The 18,114-nt window shown below is 55.2% G+C and overlaps 1 protein-coding gene across 7 annotated transcripts in view; it reads right to left on the bottom strand.

Annotated features, from left to right (window-relative positions):
* Window positions 1-4,326: 4,326 nt before the first annotated feature.
* LOC147821249 (anthrax toxin receptor-like) overlaps window positions 4,327-18,114 on the bottom strand; it is a 43,698-nt gene continuing 29,910 nt past the window's right edge. For all 7 annotated transcript variants that reach the window (XM_087201106.1, XM_087201107.1, XM_087201108.1 and 4 more), the window contains 8 exons: window positions 17,086-17,181; window positions 12,808-12,877; window positions 12,157-12,235; window positions 10,981-11,178; window positions 9,965-10,003; window positions 8,863-9,018; window positions 7,953-8,030; window positions 4,327-4,909 (listed from right to left, as the gene is read on the bottom strand). In XM_087201106.1, coding sequence (XP_087057232.1) covers window positions 4,847-4,909; window positions 7,953-8,030; window positions 8,863-9,018; window positions 9,965-10,003; window positions 10,981-11,178; window positions 12,157-12,235; window positions 12,808-12,877; window positions 17,086-17,181 — 779 coding nt within the window. In that variant the 3' untranslated portion in view covers window positions 4,327-4,846. The remainder of the gene's footprint in view (window positions 4,910-7,952; window positions 8,031-8,862; window positions 9,019-9,964; window positions 10,004-10,980; window positions 11,179-12,156; window positions 12,236-12,807; window positions 12,878-17,085; window positions 17,182-18,114) is intronic.

The following is an 18,114-nucleotide window of genomic DNA, read 5'->3' as shown; positions in this document are numbered from 1 at the left end:
GTCCCCACCCCAGGGTCCCCGCCCCCAGGCCCTCGGGCGGCCCTCTGGCGGGCCTCGGGAGGGCGGGGCCTGGCGGGAAGGCACGGTGAGCTGGAGACGCGACCCGGGAAGCGCCCTTGCTTCCCCAGCCCCTCGCTGGTGACGCGGAGATCCGGCGTCCGCGGGACAGCTGGGCGGCTCCAGGTTTGGGGGCGACCCTCGTGCGGGCCGCTGCCCTCTCGCCCTGTGCGCCCTAACCCTAGGCAACAGCGACGCTGCGGGCGGGTGGACACCGCCCTGAACAGCGTCCTGGCTCTTCCTCGGCGGTCCTGCTTCTCTCCCCCAATGGCAGCACTGTGCCCAACTGTGGCCAGGTCCGTGACCCAGAATCTGGAAGTGTAGAGGACTTGCGACCATCCCCTGGAGTGATGCGCACTGGAGGGAATGGCTGTGAGTGAGGCCCATGCGCCAGGGCTTGAGTGACTCCAGTTTCCCTGTCGTAGGACGAGTGGAAACCGGGTAGGTTCCAGGAACAGCCAGTGCTGTGGCCCCGTGTGTGAGCCTCTGAATGGGGAGAGTACTTGAGGACCTGAAAGGAAACCATCCTGGGTTCCCAGCCTCTCCTTTCATGTCAATCCGTCCTTTTGTCCATCCAGGCATCCATTCATCCTACCCTCCGACCATACCTCCGCTTGTCTATTTGATCATCCGTCCCCATAATAAATGATCCGATGGGAGGATGGTGCACAGAGATACTGCAACGAAGATAAGAACTTCTCCCAAGGTTTTGAGGGGTTGGTTACAAAAATAAGGCAATAAAAGACAAAATTAAGTCCGGGGAGGGGAAGCTACATTCAGACTTCCATCAAACCTGAGGTAGGGGGAGCAGTCACAAACAGAACTTTTCTTTTTTGGAAGACAACCCACTGATGGCCATCTAATGCCAGGTGTGCATGCTCACACAGGGCACAGTGACATTGAAAACATCAAGGTCAGAGAAATGTCATTTATTTATTTACTTCTATACTAGGGATCAAACCCTGGGCTCTCACACTGACCTACATTCCCAGCCCTTTCTTGTATTTTTTTATTTTGAGACAGAGCCTTGCTAAATTACTAACTTGCCCAGGTTGGACTGGGACTTGTGATCCTCCTACCTCAGCTTCCCCCTAGAGGGCTGGGATTTCAGGCAAGGACAGAGAAACTGTAAAAGTCACCAAGCCCAAAACACAGATGACTCAGAAAGAAGTAACAGTGAAACCAACAATAGAGTTCTCCTGAACACAAGCATGTGGTGTCTTGGTGGTGCCTCGAAAATAATGTGTCTGTTTGCAGTTTTGTGTCTCACTGCACTGCTTTTCAGGAGTGACAGTGAAGATATTTCCAGACATGCAAAATCCAAGGGGGCCACTATAGGCTGTCAGTGAAAGGACTAAAAAGGAGCTGACAGTTTAGGGGTTGGAGGTCCTGCTAGGATCAGCCATGCCAGAAGCAGCCTAGGAGGGCATTGTCTGGTGGGAGTGTGTTGGTGGAGTGTGGGCATGGGGGTGGATACCCAGAGAGCACCCCAGTTCTCAATGGTGCCCACGTTGCAAAGGGGCCTAACTTACCAGGTAAAAGAGTTTGTCAGTTAAACAAAAAAGCCAGCTAAATGCTCTTTTTAAAAGATGCACTTAACATATAGGTGTGAAAAAGTTAACAGAAAAGAGCGGGGGTGCTATAGCAAGGATGTTGAGCCACCAAAAGAAAGCTGGTGTCACCATGTAGGAGCATGCTCCCAGGGGTAAAGATTAAGTTCTTAGTGATAAGGCTTCATTCTCACAAAGCAAAATTCTAGAGAGGCATGCTCCTAATGAAAGCAGTTAACTGCAAGGAGGAATGGCTACATTCTCTATTACATCAAGAAATTACATGTGTGTGTCAAGTAGCTAAAATTCTTCTAAAAATTTAGATTCAATGACAACTTAATTACTAAAGTTGGTTGAATGGGCTTGTAAACAATTATCCCTCAAATCATGCATTAGAACAAATCACAATAAACCCCAAAGGAATATTGTTACTTTTTAAAAATATTTTTGCCAATGCTGGAAACCCAACGTGGTCAGACAAGTGCTCTGCCAGTGAGCTATACCCCAACCCCTCAAAAATAAAATCCCTATCAACCATGTTCTCCTATCACCATGTAGCTTGGAAGTCAGCGATTTAAAAAAAAATGATTATTTTAAGTTATACCTATAAATAATTATAAATCAAAGAAGAAATCACTGAAATTAAAATAGGAAAAACAATGGTAATAAAATATTACATCTAAAAATTTATAGGGCTCAGTAAAAGAAATTTAGCAGGAAATTTGTGATCCCAAAAGCTTATGTTACAGGGAAGAAGGGGTGAAAATAAATGAAACTAATACTTTAACTGAAAATATTAGCAATGAATTGTAAAATAACCCCAAAGACAGTGAAGAGGGGAAACTATTAAAGAGAAATCACATGAATTAATACAATTAAAAATGTAGTAGAGAGTAATGACTCCTAAGGCCTTGGCCTGGGCTCCCGAAGTTTCTAACCCTGGGTCTCAGTGGCCAGCAGCCATACCCAGGCAACTCTGACATCTACTTCATCCTCCAGTCCTGTCTCCCCCAGACCCCAGGAAGAAGCAGTCCCAGTCACTGCAGGCAGGATGGGGCCTCAGGGAAACCCCATGTCTGTAAGAGGACTGGCAGGGCCCTCCAGTGCTCAGCCCCCAGCACAGGCCTCAGTGATCTCCTTATCTCCTCAAGTGGGAGTGTCACCACAGAGGCTCTGGGTGGCTCTGGCCCTGCATCAATGTGGCCCAGCCCTGGGTTCAGGAGGGCCCTCAGTCACTGGTCCCCAGGAGCCACCTCCCAGCCCTGGGAGAAGCCTCAGTAGGGTTCTCTGGAGAGACCACCTGTGGCCTTGGGGGGCAGTCAGGCACATGCATGCCCAGTGGCCTCTCCTCTAAGCCTTGCTCTTCCTCCCACCTTGCAGACCTGGCACAGTCCCTGGACCGTCAGGGGAGCTAGGGAATAGAGTGGCCCTGAGGAAGCTGGGCTGTTCCTGAGGCTCCTGCTGGCTGTTGGGGAGGGAGGCAGGCGAGTCTTAGCCTTGGGGAGGTGACTGGGTTCCATCTCAGCCCTCCTGCTGGCTCGGGCTGGGAGCCCAAGAAGAGCCTGTGTGGACCTCAGTAGGGGGACATCCTCACCGGACCCCAGTCCTCCTGCAACATTATGTCCTTCTTGCTCCGGATACACAGGAGCCAAGGCGTTATGTGATTACAAAACAAAAACTGTTTAAAAACCAAACAAAAAACCATTAGCCAAGGTAAGCATTGCATTCCAGTGCACCAGTCAGGCTGTGCCTTTTGGAGGGGCTGCTTATTTTCCGAACCTCCCACAGCTGCTCTGGGACCGGGTCTCCAGGGGGGCCCAGACCAGGCCACCGAGTCCATCCCCAGGTCACAGCGCCCTCCTCCATTGCCTGTGCTGTGACTGTATTTCCCTGGACCACAGGGAAGCTTCCTACACCCAGTAGGAGACAGATGTGCTGACAGAGGGGAGATGCTAGGAAGGGTGGGCAAGACCGAGGTCCCATCCTGGAAGCTAGTGGGACCCAAGTTGGGGCTCTGGTGGTGGCAGCTCAGGACAATCCAGGACAGAGAAGTTGGGGAAGGAAAAGAAATAGCAATTCCTGGAATGAATGAAAGGTCAAAGTTATGGGACCTAGAGAAAGCCTGTGAATGACCCCTTCATGTGTGAAACAGCCACTCCAGCAAGCCCTGTCACTTTGCAAATGTAGGGACAGTGTGGTCATCACTGGCCATCCTGTTAAATCCATGCCAACTCAAGTCCAAAGTCTGGCCTTTTTCTGCTTGTGCGAACTTTACAGAAATTCACCTGCAAAGCTGAAGGTAGCCTGCAGGGAGAAGGGGGCCGATGGGAGCTGCCATTTAATTAATTCTCAGGTTGGATTAGGGACAACTGGGCAGCCTGGTCCTGGCCCCCTGGGGACCCTCCTGAGGTCCTTAGGGCCCCTTGTTGGGTTCCCATGCCCGTGTGACCTGCTCCTGGATGGTCACGAGGACAGCAGTGCATGTGCTGGGCTGTAGGATGCTGTGTGCTACATAGGCCTGTGAGGACCCTGTTTTCTTCTCTGGTGACAAAGGGCACAAGGAGATGAAATGCAGGGGATCTGCTGAAATCCCCTGGGCTTGGGACCTTGCCAGGTCTCTGGAAAGAAACATCTCCCTTCCAGAAAAGGCTGGCCTCCTTCTAGGATGCATTCAGGATTTGGGTAACCAAAAATGGAGACCAAGGAGAAATTTACACACTTCTCTTACAAACACTTAGGGCAGAGGCCCAGGATTTTATCTGTGTTCCAACACTTGGGTGCTTTTTTCCTTTTTGATAGGAGACTTGACATTACACCCATGTTTCCCACCCCTTGGTGACAGATGAAGACAGAGTGGTGGCAGTGGGGTCACCCACGCCTGGCATCCACAGAACACCTGGGTGCACATCCAGGCAGTGCAGACTAACCACAACTCAGATGGGGGAGCATCTTCCTAGTGACAAACCCCCGCTGTTCAGCAACAAAATCCAACTGGTTTATTAGAATCCAAGACTCCATGCCATGTCCAGTTCAGCAAGAAGACCTCTCATCTGGGTAAGCGGGGCCTGAGAGGTGGCCTATGGAGGTGGGAGTGACAGTACAGGCCTACAGGCTGTCCGGGAAGGGGGATGCAGCAGGGGCAGCATTCTAGAAGGGGACCTGGCACTCGTGGCTCTGGGGTGGTGGCACTGGGAGCAGTAGGTCATGGAGAGGCTGTCTTGGCTGGGATGAAGGCAGATCTAGGGGGCCAAGGGGCCCTGGGCACAGAGCACCTCCAGGAGGTCGAAGTTGGTAGAGCTGCCCTGGTGGGAAGAGCAGAGAGAGAGAGAGGAGATGGCTGAGCGCCTCTGGAACTGGGCCACAGGATGCAAGCACCTGGCTGGAGGGTGGGCCTGGATGAGGCACCTTCCCTGGTGCTGCCCTCCAGCCTCCACTGCCTCCAGGCTCAGTCCAGGCATCTGACAGCAGGCAGGCTGGGGGCTGAGCAGTGGATCTGAAAGGGGTATGGGTCTGCATCCCTGGAACAGGTGGCTCTGTGCCCTACCTGGTAGAAGGGACTTTGAGGCTATAGTTAAGGACTTGCAGATGTGCTGGGTGGTCTGGTGGACACTGTACATTCCCAAGGGTCACAGGGAGGCAGCAGAAGGAGAGGACAGGAGGAGGAGAGTATGCCTGGGGATGGAAGCCAGGAGACTTTGCAAGCAGGTGCTGCTCTGCAGGATTTGGAAATGGAGGAGGGGGGTCCTATTCCTGCAGTGTCAGGCCTCTAAAAGCTGGAAAGGGCAAGAATACAGATGTACCCAGAGTAGCCCCGGGACAGCTTGATTGCTGCCAAGCAAATCCCTTTCCAACATCCAAATGCCTCAGAGGGTTGGGATAGATGCAGAGGATGAGGCCTTTGTGTCTCTGGGGTGGGACCTGGCCTGGGTTCTGTGCTGTGTGCCAGCCAGGCTGCACCTGGAACCACAGCCAGGCCCGCTGAAGCCTGGCGATCTCTTTACTCCAACAAAGGAGGTTCTTGGGTGGGGGTGACTGTGGGCCCCACCCACTCCACTCTGGCCCCTCAGCCAGGCACAGGTCCTCCAGGTAGCCCTGGGGACAGAGACTGAGTCTTCTTCCCATGTTGGTGTCTCTGCTAGTTCCTCATGCCCAGGGGATCAGGAAGAACCCCACCCTAAGAGCCAATCAGGGCCTCTTAGGAAAGCCCTGAGTGCTCCTCACTCTAGGTAAGCTCAAGGGCTGGGGTCCATGCCTGGCACAAACCTCCTAAGCCACTCAACCTCAGGGGAATGGCTTTCCTGTCTCTACATTGGGGCAGCCATTCCAAATGCTGACCTGTAATCCTGTGTTCATTCCCCTCTTAACAACAACAAACTGGTTTTGTCAGGAGAAGCAAAGTACTCCTCTGTGACATGACATTGCTCATTTTCTCCTGCTGAGCAAGATGACCACTGGTATAAATTCTGGCAAATGGAACAGAAACAGGAATTTCTGGGTCACGCTCTGCAGAATGCTCCCTGTGCCCTGTTCTTCCTTCTTTCTCCTTGGAATCTAGATATGTTGATGGGAGCCCTGCGACCATTTTGTTAAAATGAAAGCAATTTGAGAGTCTGGTCTACCAGACCTGCTTTGTTAGCTTCCCTGAGGTTGTCCTCTTGGGGATTTAGCATGGCTACTGTCGTCCCAAAGAAAGCCTCCCCCATAATTTCCTTCTCTTTTGTACTCTGAACACACAGCACAGCAAAAGGCAGAGACAGTGTCATCTCTATGCTCCACTGGCCTAGGCAGGAAAGTTCCCAGATTACACCGCAAGGAAGGCCGAGAATGGTGTGGGAGTGAGAAACATCCTCACTGTGCCTGTGACAGAGCTGTGACCATTCCAATAGGAGGGCTCTTAGGGTCTCCTTGGGCTCCAGGCCCGCAGGCTCCGCCTCTACCCAAGTGTGCTTCCCAGTCTATCTGGAAGCCGCTGCTGGCCTGTGCTGGGCCCGGGGTGTTACAGAAGGGACTTGCTGACAGCTGTCACCCAGCGTCAAGCCCACATGGGCCTGTGAGACACCGGTTGAGGTGCTCCATTCCCCTCCAGGACTACCCTGCTGACTTCCTGCCCCTTCCCATCTGTGCTTCATCGGACCTTGTCCTGACCCAGCCTGGGTCACCCCCTCCTGGGCCCTAAGGTGACAGCCTCCCTCTCTGGCTGACCCCAGCTGCTGGCCCTGGTCTCCACGGCTCCACCCACCCCAGATTCCCGTCCTCATAGAGCCACCTCCTGCCCTCCTCACAGCACCAGAGGGGCTTTGTAGGCCTGCAACCCAGACTTTCCCACCAAGCCCTCCTTGCCATCTCCCTCCAGCCAGAACTGGCCCCTGGCAGCACCTGCTACCAGAAGCTCTGCACATGCCCACCCCTGCCTCCTGCTCTGACTCAGAGGGGTGTGTGTCCCGGGCCTCCCCATCCTAACCCAAGTCCTCCCATCTTCCCAGACTGAGCCTCACCTCTATCCTGCCTCTGCCAAACAGTGTTCTCCAACAGGGCCTGGGAAAACACTCAGGCCACAAAAGCCCAGAGCACCTGGGCAGAGTCACCTTCTGCAACACTGAGTTAGGGAGATTCCCTTTCCTCTCTCTCTCTCTCTCTCTCTCTCTCTCACACACACACACACACACGTACACACACACACACACACGGCCCTCATTCTCTCCACAAGACCTTCCCCTTCCCAGCCCCAGCTCCAAGCCAAGCCCACAGCAAGAGTCACCAGCACATCCACAGGCCTACCCCAAGGGACAGTGCTGTCCTCTGTCCACCTCTCCTCAGGCTCAGGACAGGCTCGGCAGGACCTCCACCCACCCTGTCCTTCCACGGATGGCTCTGCTGCTCAATGTGCTCCTGGGCCCTGTGCTTACCCAGTTCAGGGATTGAGGCCAGTGTAGCCTCGAGCAGGCCTTGGCACTGCCCACCCTCCTCCTAGGGATGTCTGTGCACAGGGCTGGACATAGGGCCCATCCCCAGGAGCCCCAGGCCACAGGAAGGGCATGGTGGGGACTGGGCCTGAGCAGGGCAGCTGTGGACTTGGGGGTGACCAGCACATGGACCCAGGGCTGAGCCAATGAGGACAGGGGGAGGAGGTAGCCAGGCCCAGGTCCAAGCCCCATTCTATATGTCCCGTGCTTTGTGACCGAGTCACACAAACTCCATGGGCTTCTGCTCCCAGTGTAAACTGGGAAAAAATAGCAGCTACTGTACAGTTGCTGGATGATCAAACAGGGACACAGGGACAGTCCTTAGCAAGCAAGCCTCAGGGAAGAGCAGTGCTCACCAAGAGGGCCCCAGAGTCCTGCTCACCTGGTCACTGGATGGAGACCGTGTCAGTGGCACCTGGTGAGAGCTGCGGTGACTGAAGTTGCGCAAGATCAAGGTGCCCTGAAAAGTAGATGAGGTCACGAGGAAGAGCACAGCAGGGACACAGCCTCCTGCAGGTCGGGATCGGGATCGAAGCTGCAGGCAGCTCTGTCCCCACGACAGTGCTGAGACCGAGCTCCAGGTGCCCAGGGAAGGCCGGGGGGCCTGGGTGTCTGCAGTGTCACTGTGAGACTCAGAGAGTTTGGAATTTGGCTAAAAGAGGTTTTGGGGCAGCAAGGAAGCCCAGAGCTGGTGACAGAGATCAAAGCTGGGAGCCCCGGGTGTGAGCTGGAAGCAGAGGGCATCAAACGGAACCAAGGTGGGCACAGGGCCAAGTAAGAGCACAAGGAGCGGTAAGGGGCTGGGTTTGGGGCCCACAGGATAGGCCAGGGGAGGCCCATACCCTGAAACCAGGACAGAGAAAAGGAAGGCAGACAGGGCGAGAGATGGCCCAGTCCAGAGCAGAAGCCCCTGGCCATAGTGCTGGACCTCTGGGTCCTGTGGGTGGGTGAGGATGGCCCCACAGCCAGAACCTGCCACAGGCAGTGGTGTTCTTGCTTCTGCAGAGCAAGTGTTGGCTTCTTAGTGTCCCCAGCGAGGTAGGGGAGAGGGCTGGCTCCTCAAAAGGGCTGTGGGGACAGAGAGGCAAGAAGCTCCCAGAAGCCACAGATCCTGGGGCTGGGACAGGCTGGGGTGGGGTGGGATGGTGAGCCCCACTGGGTGCTGCCCTTGCTGGCCAAGGTGGGGGGTCTGGCGCTGTCCTCTGGCACCACAGGATCCCCACACAGTCCACACAACCACGTCCCCTCCCAGGTCTCCAGAGCTCCAGTTCCCCAGAGCCCCGGCCCCTCACCTCCAGGCCCCTTTTCACGCACACACCACGGCATGCACAGCAGCACACGATACTGGTGGGGCGCATGGTGACAGGTGATGGGGCAGGTGCTGGGGACAGTGGTGGAGTTGGAGGAGGAGGCAGAAGAGGCAGGGTCTCCTCCTCTTCTTCTGATTCCTAGAAGTGAAAAAGACCTGTATGCAGCCCCTGGGCAGCAGGGACATGGGGTCCTTGACCTGGCACCTGCACATGGGGTCCACTAAGGTTTCAGGGTGACACAAAGAAACAAAAAGCAGCACCCACAGTGAGGGGAGGGCTCTTCGTGGAAGAACAGCCAAACTCCCCTGCTTCTCAAGTCCAGCTCTGCCCGAACTGCCCACAATCCCAGGGTAGGACCTTGGTCTCCCAAGGCTGCCCTGGCTGGCAGAAGCCTGGCAGGGGACTGTGCAGGGATCAGGGCACTGGCATGTGACTGTCCCCTCCCCCTGGGCCTGGCTTTTCAAATGTCACCTCCTCAAGCCACAGTGCAGCCAGCACAGGTCCCAGGCAGCACCCTCTTTCCCCACACCCCTAGCCAGGTCCCCTGGCCCAGCCACTCAGCACTTCCGGTTCCACCCAGCTGAACCCCAGGCTGCCCCCACCCTGACCCTGTGCTCCCCTGAGGACAGCTCAGCCCTCAGAAGCCCTTGACCCTCAGCCCTGCATCCACAAGGCTGCACCCAGCCCAACCCTGGCCCTGTGGGAGACGGGATCCAAAGGAGAATCCAAAGGAGCCCAGTGCCACCAGGGAGGACACAAGACCAGTGCTCCTTTCCCAAAGTCCTGAGCACTCAGATCCCAGAGACACCTTTGGGGTCACATAGCCCATCAGGGCAGTAGGAACAGCAACTGCTGAGGCAGGTCCCCAAGGTGCTCTGTCTGTGACAAAGGCCAGGACCAGAAGGTGCTAGGGCCTGGAGGGTGGTGTCCGGGGAAATCATTATTCCCGCTCCTTATTTGACTTCTGTTTTTTCTCCTTTGCCCAGAGGGGTGAGAGACCCTAGCACAGGCTGCATGGTGCCCCTTTGGAAGGACAGCACAGTCCTGTGTGTGTGAAGATGTCAGGACCCAGACCTCCACTTACTGTTTCAGGTTCTGGGGGAGGTGGTGGCAGCTGCTTTGGCTGGAATGGAAAACAGACATAACAGGGACTGCTGGGGTGGGTGGGCTTTGCCTGGACCATGAGCCGAGCTGACCCTGGTCTGAAGCACAGGCATGACATGGCCTTGGGGTGTGCATCAGGCACCCTGTCTCTGTGCCACTGTGCCCAGAAGCCCACCTGACCCACCCCTCCCTCTATGGTGGGCCAAGGCACTGTCACCCCCAACCCACCCTGCACCACAGCGCACTCCGGCCTCTTCCTCCCTCTGGGAACCTGGCTGTCCCCAGCCCTCCCTGCTGACCCTTGCCAGGTGTCCCCTGCTTCCTCTGTCCTGGGTAGAGCCAGGCACCTGTTCCAGGCTGGACATCAGCCCCATCAGGCCTGCTCTCTACTCCTTCCTCCAGCTCTGGACACCTCCTTCCACCCAGCTGCCCAGCTGCTCCACCTCCTCTGCATCCCTGGCTCTGCTGTGCCCAGGCCCTGGCCACACCCAGGCACTGGTGACATTTCACCCTTGTGCCCTAGCAGAGGCTGCTCTGAGCTCCCCATGGGGTGGGTGGATGGCGGCCGCTCTGTCCTCTTCCACCCAGCCCAGCTCAGGCCTCACACTCTGCTCAGTGATGGGGGCGGTGTGTACAGTGTGAAGACGTGCAGGTCCCAGGTTCCATGGGATTCACGGTACAGCCCCCCCAGCCAGTCCTCCCTGGTCAGCACCACCCTGCATCTGAGCCATCGGTGCTCCAAGGGAACCCTGTCCCTTCCCCACACAGGCTCCTGGGTACATATCCTCCTGGGGCCTGCAGAGGTCCAGTGAGGGATCCTGGGGTGACCTCTCTCCTGGGCAAGAGGCCGGGGGAGCCTGCCTAGGACTAGGGTGTGACCTTGAGTCACAGGATGACCTCAGAGCAGATGGAGATGGTCCATGGCTGGATCATAGGCTGCCACATGTCCCTGTCCCTTGGCAGGAGGGTGTGTGTCTGACCTCAGGGTACACTTACCTTGTGGCAGCTCAGCTGGTGGAGACAACCAAGAAACAGCACCGCCAACAGCAGGAATAACCCAAGGGGTACCAAGAAGAACTGCTTATTGCTCGAGTTCACCTCTTCGGGGAGTGGGGGAACGGGAGGAACCGGAGGACTCTCAGCAGGTGGTGGTGGTGGTGGAGGCGGAGGTGGTGGAGGTGGAGGACTCGTGGTCTGTGGGTACAGAGGTCCATGCCAGCTCAGCCAGGGACAGGACAGACAGCAAGGCCTCAGGTCCCACAGGGCCTGTTCCTGAGTGTCTGCCATGCAGGTTTCCAACCACCCACACCCTCCTTTGAAATTTGTGTGGCATGAAGGACACTGTGGGGCAGGGGCCAGCCCTGGTTCCCAGGCTGCAGGGCCCACCGCCACCCTGGTCAGCGCTCTGCACTCAGCCCAGACAAGGAGGCCCAGGAGCCCCTGTGTGACGCCAGCCTCACTGCCCACCTCAGGGCCAGCACAGCTCGTCCTGAGGACACAGAGAGCTACAGGTGCCACATTGGGGAGGCTGGGCTGCTGGGGACCCTGAGGAGGACAGGAAACATGGGTTCCCCCAGGCCTCGATGCCCACCTCCTGGCTCTGTGTCCTGAGCTCACCTCGTTCTCTCTGAGCCTCAGTGGGACCCTGGGCACAGAAGTGGGAGCCCCTTCCTGCCCAGGCACTCAGGTGTCAGAGGGTTTGGGGAGCCCAGCTCAGGCCCTGTGCATGTGGGTGAAAGGAAACGCTGTCCCTGGTTGTCACGATGAAGGTGCACAGGCTGCCTGCCTGCCCTCCCCCAAGTCACACACTGGGTGAGGAGAAGCTGCAGAGGGCACAGGGCTGAGAGCACAGAGGGGATGGTGCTGGCCATGGGCTGGCAGAGCTCAGGTCTGCTCTTGCGTTCTCTCCTAGTCATGTGCACAGCTGTGTGGGGTTGCCCATGTGGAGAGACCAGAGCCCTAGAACCCTGGAAAATCTACAAGCAAAAGCCTCTGGTCTCCCCAAGTGCCCCAGGGGAAGCCCAGGATGGGCCCAGCATCTCTCTGCCCAGCTGCTCTCTGGGCTGTGCAGCACACTCCTTCTAGACCTCCCCAGAAGCACATGTGTCCAGTGCAGGGCTCTTCACCCCCTGGGAGGTGCTCCAGCCAGTTCCCCAAACCCCTAGTACTCACACAGTCCATGCTGGTAAACATGAGGTCGTTGGCCCGGTAATTGCTCCCACTGTCCAGGCTGACTTCCACGAAGACCTCTCTGACATAGAGAAAGGACAGATGCTGGGATACACCTCATAGCTATCAATCAGGTCCTCAGCCAGAGCAGAGCCCCCAGCTCTGCTCAGGACAATGACTCTGAAAGTCACACATTCAGGGTGACCAGAGGGAAGTCACGTGGGTCATGAGAGCTGGTTCCCCAAGTCACTGTGAGGTCAGCCTCAGCAAGGGCTGCAGCTCAGGCAGTGAGTGGCCCTCACGGCAGATGGTGCCATCCTTGTCATGGCTGAGGGACCAGGGAGGTCTGAACAGCATCACCGTCACACTTCTATCACGTGCTGTGTGGTCCTAGCCGGGAAAGGCGACCCGGAGGAAAGGCAGCCATGTCTGGCCCAACCTCTCCTGCATCTGCCCTCAGCAGTGCCTGGGCCTCTGTGCTTCCCTGGGCACCTTGAAGGTCACCCACAAGGGCAGGTGGGGAGGCGCCTCAGCCCAGAGCAGGCCAACTTGTGCTGCCTGGCATGGGGACACCCACATTCACAACAGGAGATGGTGGTGGCAAACAGAGGCCACACTGTCCCCGCCCCAAGGACCCAGAACCATGGCCTTTACCGTCCAGGCTGATCTATCCTCGGCCCAGGACACGTTATGGAATCTTCTTTCACATCGGTGGCGTTTTTATCTAAAAAACAATGGCACCCAGGTGTCTGTGCAGCCGTCCTTCCCCTGTGCCCTCCACCTGCCCTGGGCCAGCAGAGCCAACACTGAGCCCGTTTGACAGGGGGAGGTGACAAAGGCTCTGAGCTCCCAGGCTCAGCCTCAGGGACAAAGGGGACAGAGAGGAAACACCGCAAAGAGAGCAGCCCAAAAGGCAGGTGCATGGTGCTGGGGGGTCCAGGCCACATGTACCGCCTTTGGGAGATGCTGTTGCTCTTTGAGAGACACTGAAATATCGGCACTGAAATGGCGCCAGCCCTGGAACTGGATCACAATGCTCTGTGGTATGGGTGGGGGGAACCGCGAGGACACAGATGGGCAGCCGGAAGAGCAGGCATCAAGAGCTTCAAGTTCCATGCAAGTCTTGTTCCCCTTGCAGGCAGGGGCCTGGTCTGTCAAGTCAGCTCTGCCCGAGCAGCAGGTTTCAGCTGAGCCCAACCACAGCAGCAGCAGCTGGGAGTGATGCATGGGACCGGAGGCTGGGCTGTGTGAGTGGCAGGTGCCAAGGCCTTGTGGAGGGGCTTGTGGAGGAGGGAAGGATGGGAGCCCAGTGGTGGGTGTCAAGTGGAGGACTGGGTTTTGCTCCTGGTGCAGTGAATCCTTGTGGGTGCGCAGATCCTGGGCACTGGGTGGACAGCAGTATTGTGGGACTAGCTGGGGGACTGGGTGTGAGAGGACTAAGGGTGACCCTGGGATTTGACCATAGGGACCAGGTGGGGTCATCACTGAGCTGAGGCAGCCTGTGGAGGGAATGGGGGTGTTTGGTGATTTCTCCTCTGTTTCTGTCCCTCCCTCCCTCCCTTCCTTCTTTCCTCCCTTCCCTTTTTCCTTCCTCTCCCCATCTTTCTTTCTCTGTTTCTATAAAAGTTTGGAAACTCAGAAGAGTTTCCTAATGTTCGGCCATGGAACTCGAGGGTGGAGCAACCACGAGAGAGGACGCCCTGCCAGCTCCACAGCGCCCTGCCCAGCACAGGGCCATGCTCCAGGGACACTGAGAAGAGAGGGCTCCTGGGTAGCGAGACTAGGTTTAGAGTGAAAAGTTAACTTTTATAAAAACAGGCTTGTTGTTTGTTGAGAAATAGCCCGTGGTTTTACAGGGCCGGCGGGTGGGGTCTGCACTGCACACTGCACTGTAGAGCACACACTCTCAGGAAGTTAGACTTTTTAGGGTATATTTGAAAGTGCTAACAGTACTTCACTTTGAGCTTGTTGTTAAGGGTAAATTTTTATTCTTTATCTTTTCTATATTTCCCTGTTTTGTACTGTATATCACTTATTTAATTAAAAAATAATTAACTTTAATTAATAATTTATAAGTTTTAAATTATAAAACCATATGATGCAAAATCTAAAATGCTCTTATGATTAAAATTTTATTTTATTTACAAAGTAATTTCTATTGTTTTTTTCTACTTCTTTAGGTCAATGCTAATGCTCACAAAATGATTCTTTTCCATGTGGGCCTACTCCATGATCATACTAACCATGGGTTGTTGAACCACTTGATGCCCTCATTGATAATGACCATGAGACTGAGTGGTAGAGTGGTCAGTGTTATGGTGTAGATCTAGAATGTCCCCCAAAGTATCATCTGCTCACTGGTGGGGCTTTTGGAAAGTGTTTGGATCATGAGGGCACATAACTCATCAGTGGATTGGTGAGTTTGTAGGTAAATGTGCTGTTAGGAGGTAGGGCCTAGTTGGAAGAGGTGTGCCACTGGGGGCGTGCATTTGGAAGGCATATCTCCCTCCCTTGATCCTCCCTTCTCTCTGCTTTCTGGCTGCCATGAGGTGAGCAGCTTTCCTCCCCCCATACTCTTCCACCATGATGCTTTTGCTTTAAGCCAGCCAACCATGGACTGAAACCCCTGAACTGTGAGCCAAATTAAACCTCTCTTAACTTTAAGTTGTGGGTGTCAGATATTGTGCCCCAGCAGTGGGAAAACTGACTAATTTAGCTGGGATTCCCCTGCAAAGATCCCTCCACTTAGGTGACACAGACACCACAGTGTGAGAATGTGAAAGGTCCAGATATACCCCATCCACTTAGGTTGGGACTGTTATGGCTTGTGTTTACATGTCCCTCCAAAGCCTCATTTGAATGAGGTAGACCTTTTTGGAGTGGCTGGATCTAGAGTGTGTGACACTGGAATTGGTTCATGGTGCAATGCTAGGCTCAAAGGCACTAGAATTAAGAGTGTGAGTGCTACCTTCCCTAAGTAGTCTGGATAAAATGGAAGGGACAGGAAGATGCTGTTAAAGTCCCTTACTGCTTTTGCTTCCATGTAGGCACAAAGAGGTGTTTCTCGGGCCAGGGATTTAGCTCAGTGGTTTCGCTGCCTGCTGCGCAAAGGCAAGGACCTGAGTTCGATCCCCAGTACCAAAAGAAAAACAGAGGTGTTTCTCCTCTGCAACACCCCTCTGCCATGTGCCACTCTGCCTTGGAGCCAGCCAATTATGGACTGAAACCCCTAAAAACTGTGAGCTAAATAAACCCTTTCCTCTTTAACTTTGGGTGTCAGGTATTTTGTCTCAGTGATGAGAGAAAACTAAGACAGGGACCCTCCGTCAGGGTGAGCAGAGAACCTAGCACAGCCTGGTTGATGGGAGAAGTTTTCAAACCAAGACTAAGAGATTACACTGACTACTTTGGTTGCCATCAACCAAGCATCTCATGACAAAGGTGGAAACCATAAAGCATGTGGAAATACTGTTTGTTCCATTTGTTTTCTTTACTTTCCATTTTCTATAATGGCACCCCAGTGTTTTTGAGAGCAAAATGAAATTAGGCGCCAAGAAAATCCTTGTCACATGAGACTACCATGGATGGTTGCTTCTAGCCCCACCACCCACCAACTTCACTATAGCTATCAGGAGCCGCAGGATGGCAGCATGGGTCTCCTGACCTACTCTGGTCCTGACCCCTGTAGGACAGAAAACCAGTGACCTCCAGGTGGTACCCCAAGGGGTCTTCCTTGAGGAGCATCTGAACCTCTTCCCTGGGGGTGGGCTACACCCCACCTTCCCCATGATCTCATTGAGCAGAAGACTCCATCTGGGCCCTCATTTCCTGGGTTCTCTTTCCAGTTTCCCCACAGCCCTGTGAGGCCATTTCCCTGGGCCTGGTTCTCCATCCAAAACCAGGGCTACTGTGAGGCTGTTTGGAGGCTCCAAGGAGAGACTGTAGGTGGGGCACTTGGCAGAGTACCTAGGATAGAAGTGCTAAATAACCCTCACTTTGGCAGGAGAAGGCCAGTTCAGATCCAAGCCACTTGGCAGACACTGAAGCCAATGGAAACCACACAGCCTTGCCCTGTTGGAATTGTGGCTGTGATAGCCACATTCAGAGGAAGGAGGAGAGGTAGACCAGAGCCATCCCCAGAGAGGGGAGTCTCCTGGGTTTCCCCAATGGCCCTGGAATAAGATGACATGAACATAATACATTTGGATCAAGTCAATGACCCCGGGGTTAAGTAGAGAACAGAGGTCACAGAAAGTCCAACTGTGCCTAGGCCTTTGTGGGATGACCACACTACCTCAGCTGCAATGGAAGCCTGGTGGGACTGAGGGCACTCCCAGTCACAGAGGGACACGGACACCCAAGCATGGCCAAATAATAGGAGGTTGACCAAAAAAAAAATAAATCATTTTGGTATACATGTGATGCAACCACCATCTGGGCTCCGTTTTGGTGAGAAATGGCACCTCAGTAGGAAATACCCATGTAGTCAGATTGAGCCCTACCCTGAATTCCAGGGCATCCTCTCAACCCAAGGTAAGCACAACACTTGGAGGGTTCCCTGAGAAGCTGGCCAGGTTCAGAGTGCAGATGCTGCTGCCCAATCCCCCAGCAGGGTCAGGGGCTGGGTCTTCAACTTTCAAGAGAGGAAGCTGGGGATGGGGTAGGAAAGATGCTGCCCTGAGGACACCCCAGCCCCAAACCCAACCTTTCAGAGGGAAGAAGCCTGCTCCACCATGCTCATGTAAGGCTGGGGATTTACAACCTCCCCACTTTGCAGACCAAAGGAAAGGTGAGTGCCCCCAGCAGGGTCCTTGCTCCCACTTGTCCACCCTGCAGTCTCCTCCAGGAGCAGTCAGCAAGGGCTGGGGGCTCAACTGCAGGAGAGAAGGGTAGAGCTGTGTAGGATGTAAAAGACATTCAGGGACTCCTTACCGATGACATTGCTGTCATTGAACTGGAATCTGCAAATGACTTTGTCTGGATCTACATCTTGAAAGCCTCGTCCATGGACGATCATGTCATAGGGTTCTGCAAAGATACATCCCAATGCATGAGTGAGGGGCACTGGGCTCTGTGGTTACTCTCAGCCCAGTGCTCACAGCAGTCACCCTCAGGGCACTCCCAGGGCCCCAAAGAGGCAGCAGGTGTGTTTGAACATCTGTGCATCCCTCAGGCCAGAGGTGCGTCTGCTGTCACCAAGGGTCCATGTGGATGCAGTGGACCAGTCTTACACATGTGGGAGCCCCCTCCCACCATCCCCAACCACAGCACCATGACAGACACCCAACTTCCAGGGGCCACCTCCGCTGAGGACTCCCACCGGAATTCCCATGGTTCCCACTGGAGAACCCAGGAGCAGGGCCAGGATGGGGGCACTGAAGGTGCCTGTTCCCCCAAGAGGGGGACTCATGGGGGTCGACACCTCCTTCCACACCCCAGCCTGTTCCTGACCCAGAAGGAACACAGCCCACTGCCCTGTGGACCCACAAGCCCCTCCCTCCACTAATGTGGCCCTCCCTGCCCCTCAGGCCAAGCCACAAGGGACAAGAAAGGCCAGCTGGGTGGCCCCATAGCACCCAGGCTGGGTTCCTGTGGGTCTTCCAGTTGCAGTTCCCTGCTCCTTCGCCTGACAGCAGCTCCTGGCCCAGGCCTGGCTCCTTCCTGTCCCCATGGCCCTGGAGTGGCCCCAGGTCACCCAGCCCAGGACCCTGGGCTGCAACAGCCCTGTCTCTCAGCCCCTGCACTTGGACTGGCTCTCCACGCCGGCCTGAGCACCCAGCCCATTCTGTGTCACCTGGGCCCGGCTCCTGCCTCAGCTTCTCCCCCAAGTCCCTGTCACTCTGTATGGCAGCTCTGCTCAGGATGCCTAGCAGTGTAGCAGGTCAGCGGCAGAGCTGGTGTCTGGAGGCACCTGTCACCTCAGCTCTGTGGCTGGGAGGAAGCAGTGACAGCTCCTGTCCT

This window comes from Heterocephalus glaber, unplaced genomic scaffold, assembly GCF_053883595.1.
Source record: "Heterocephalus glaber isolate CG9 unplaced genomic scaffold, H.glaber_assembly_v1.0 deba00001755, whole genome shotgun sequence".
NCBI lineage: Eukaryota > Metazoa > Chordata > Mammalia > Rodentia > Bathyergidae > Heterocephalus > Heterocephalus glaber.
The sequence above is the reverse complement of the archived record's forward strand: the minus strand, read 5'-3'. Positions and strand labels throughout refer to the sequence as shown.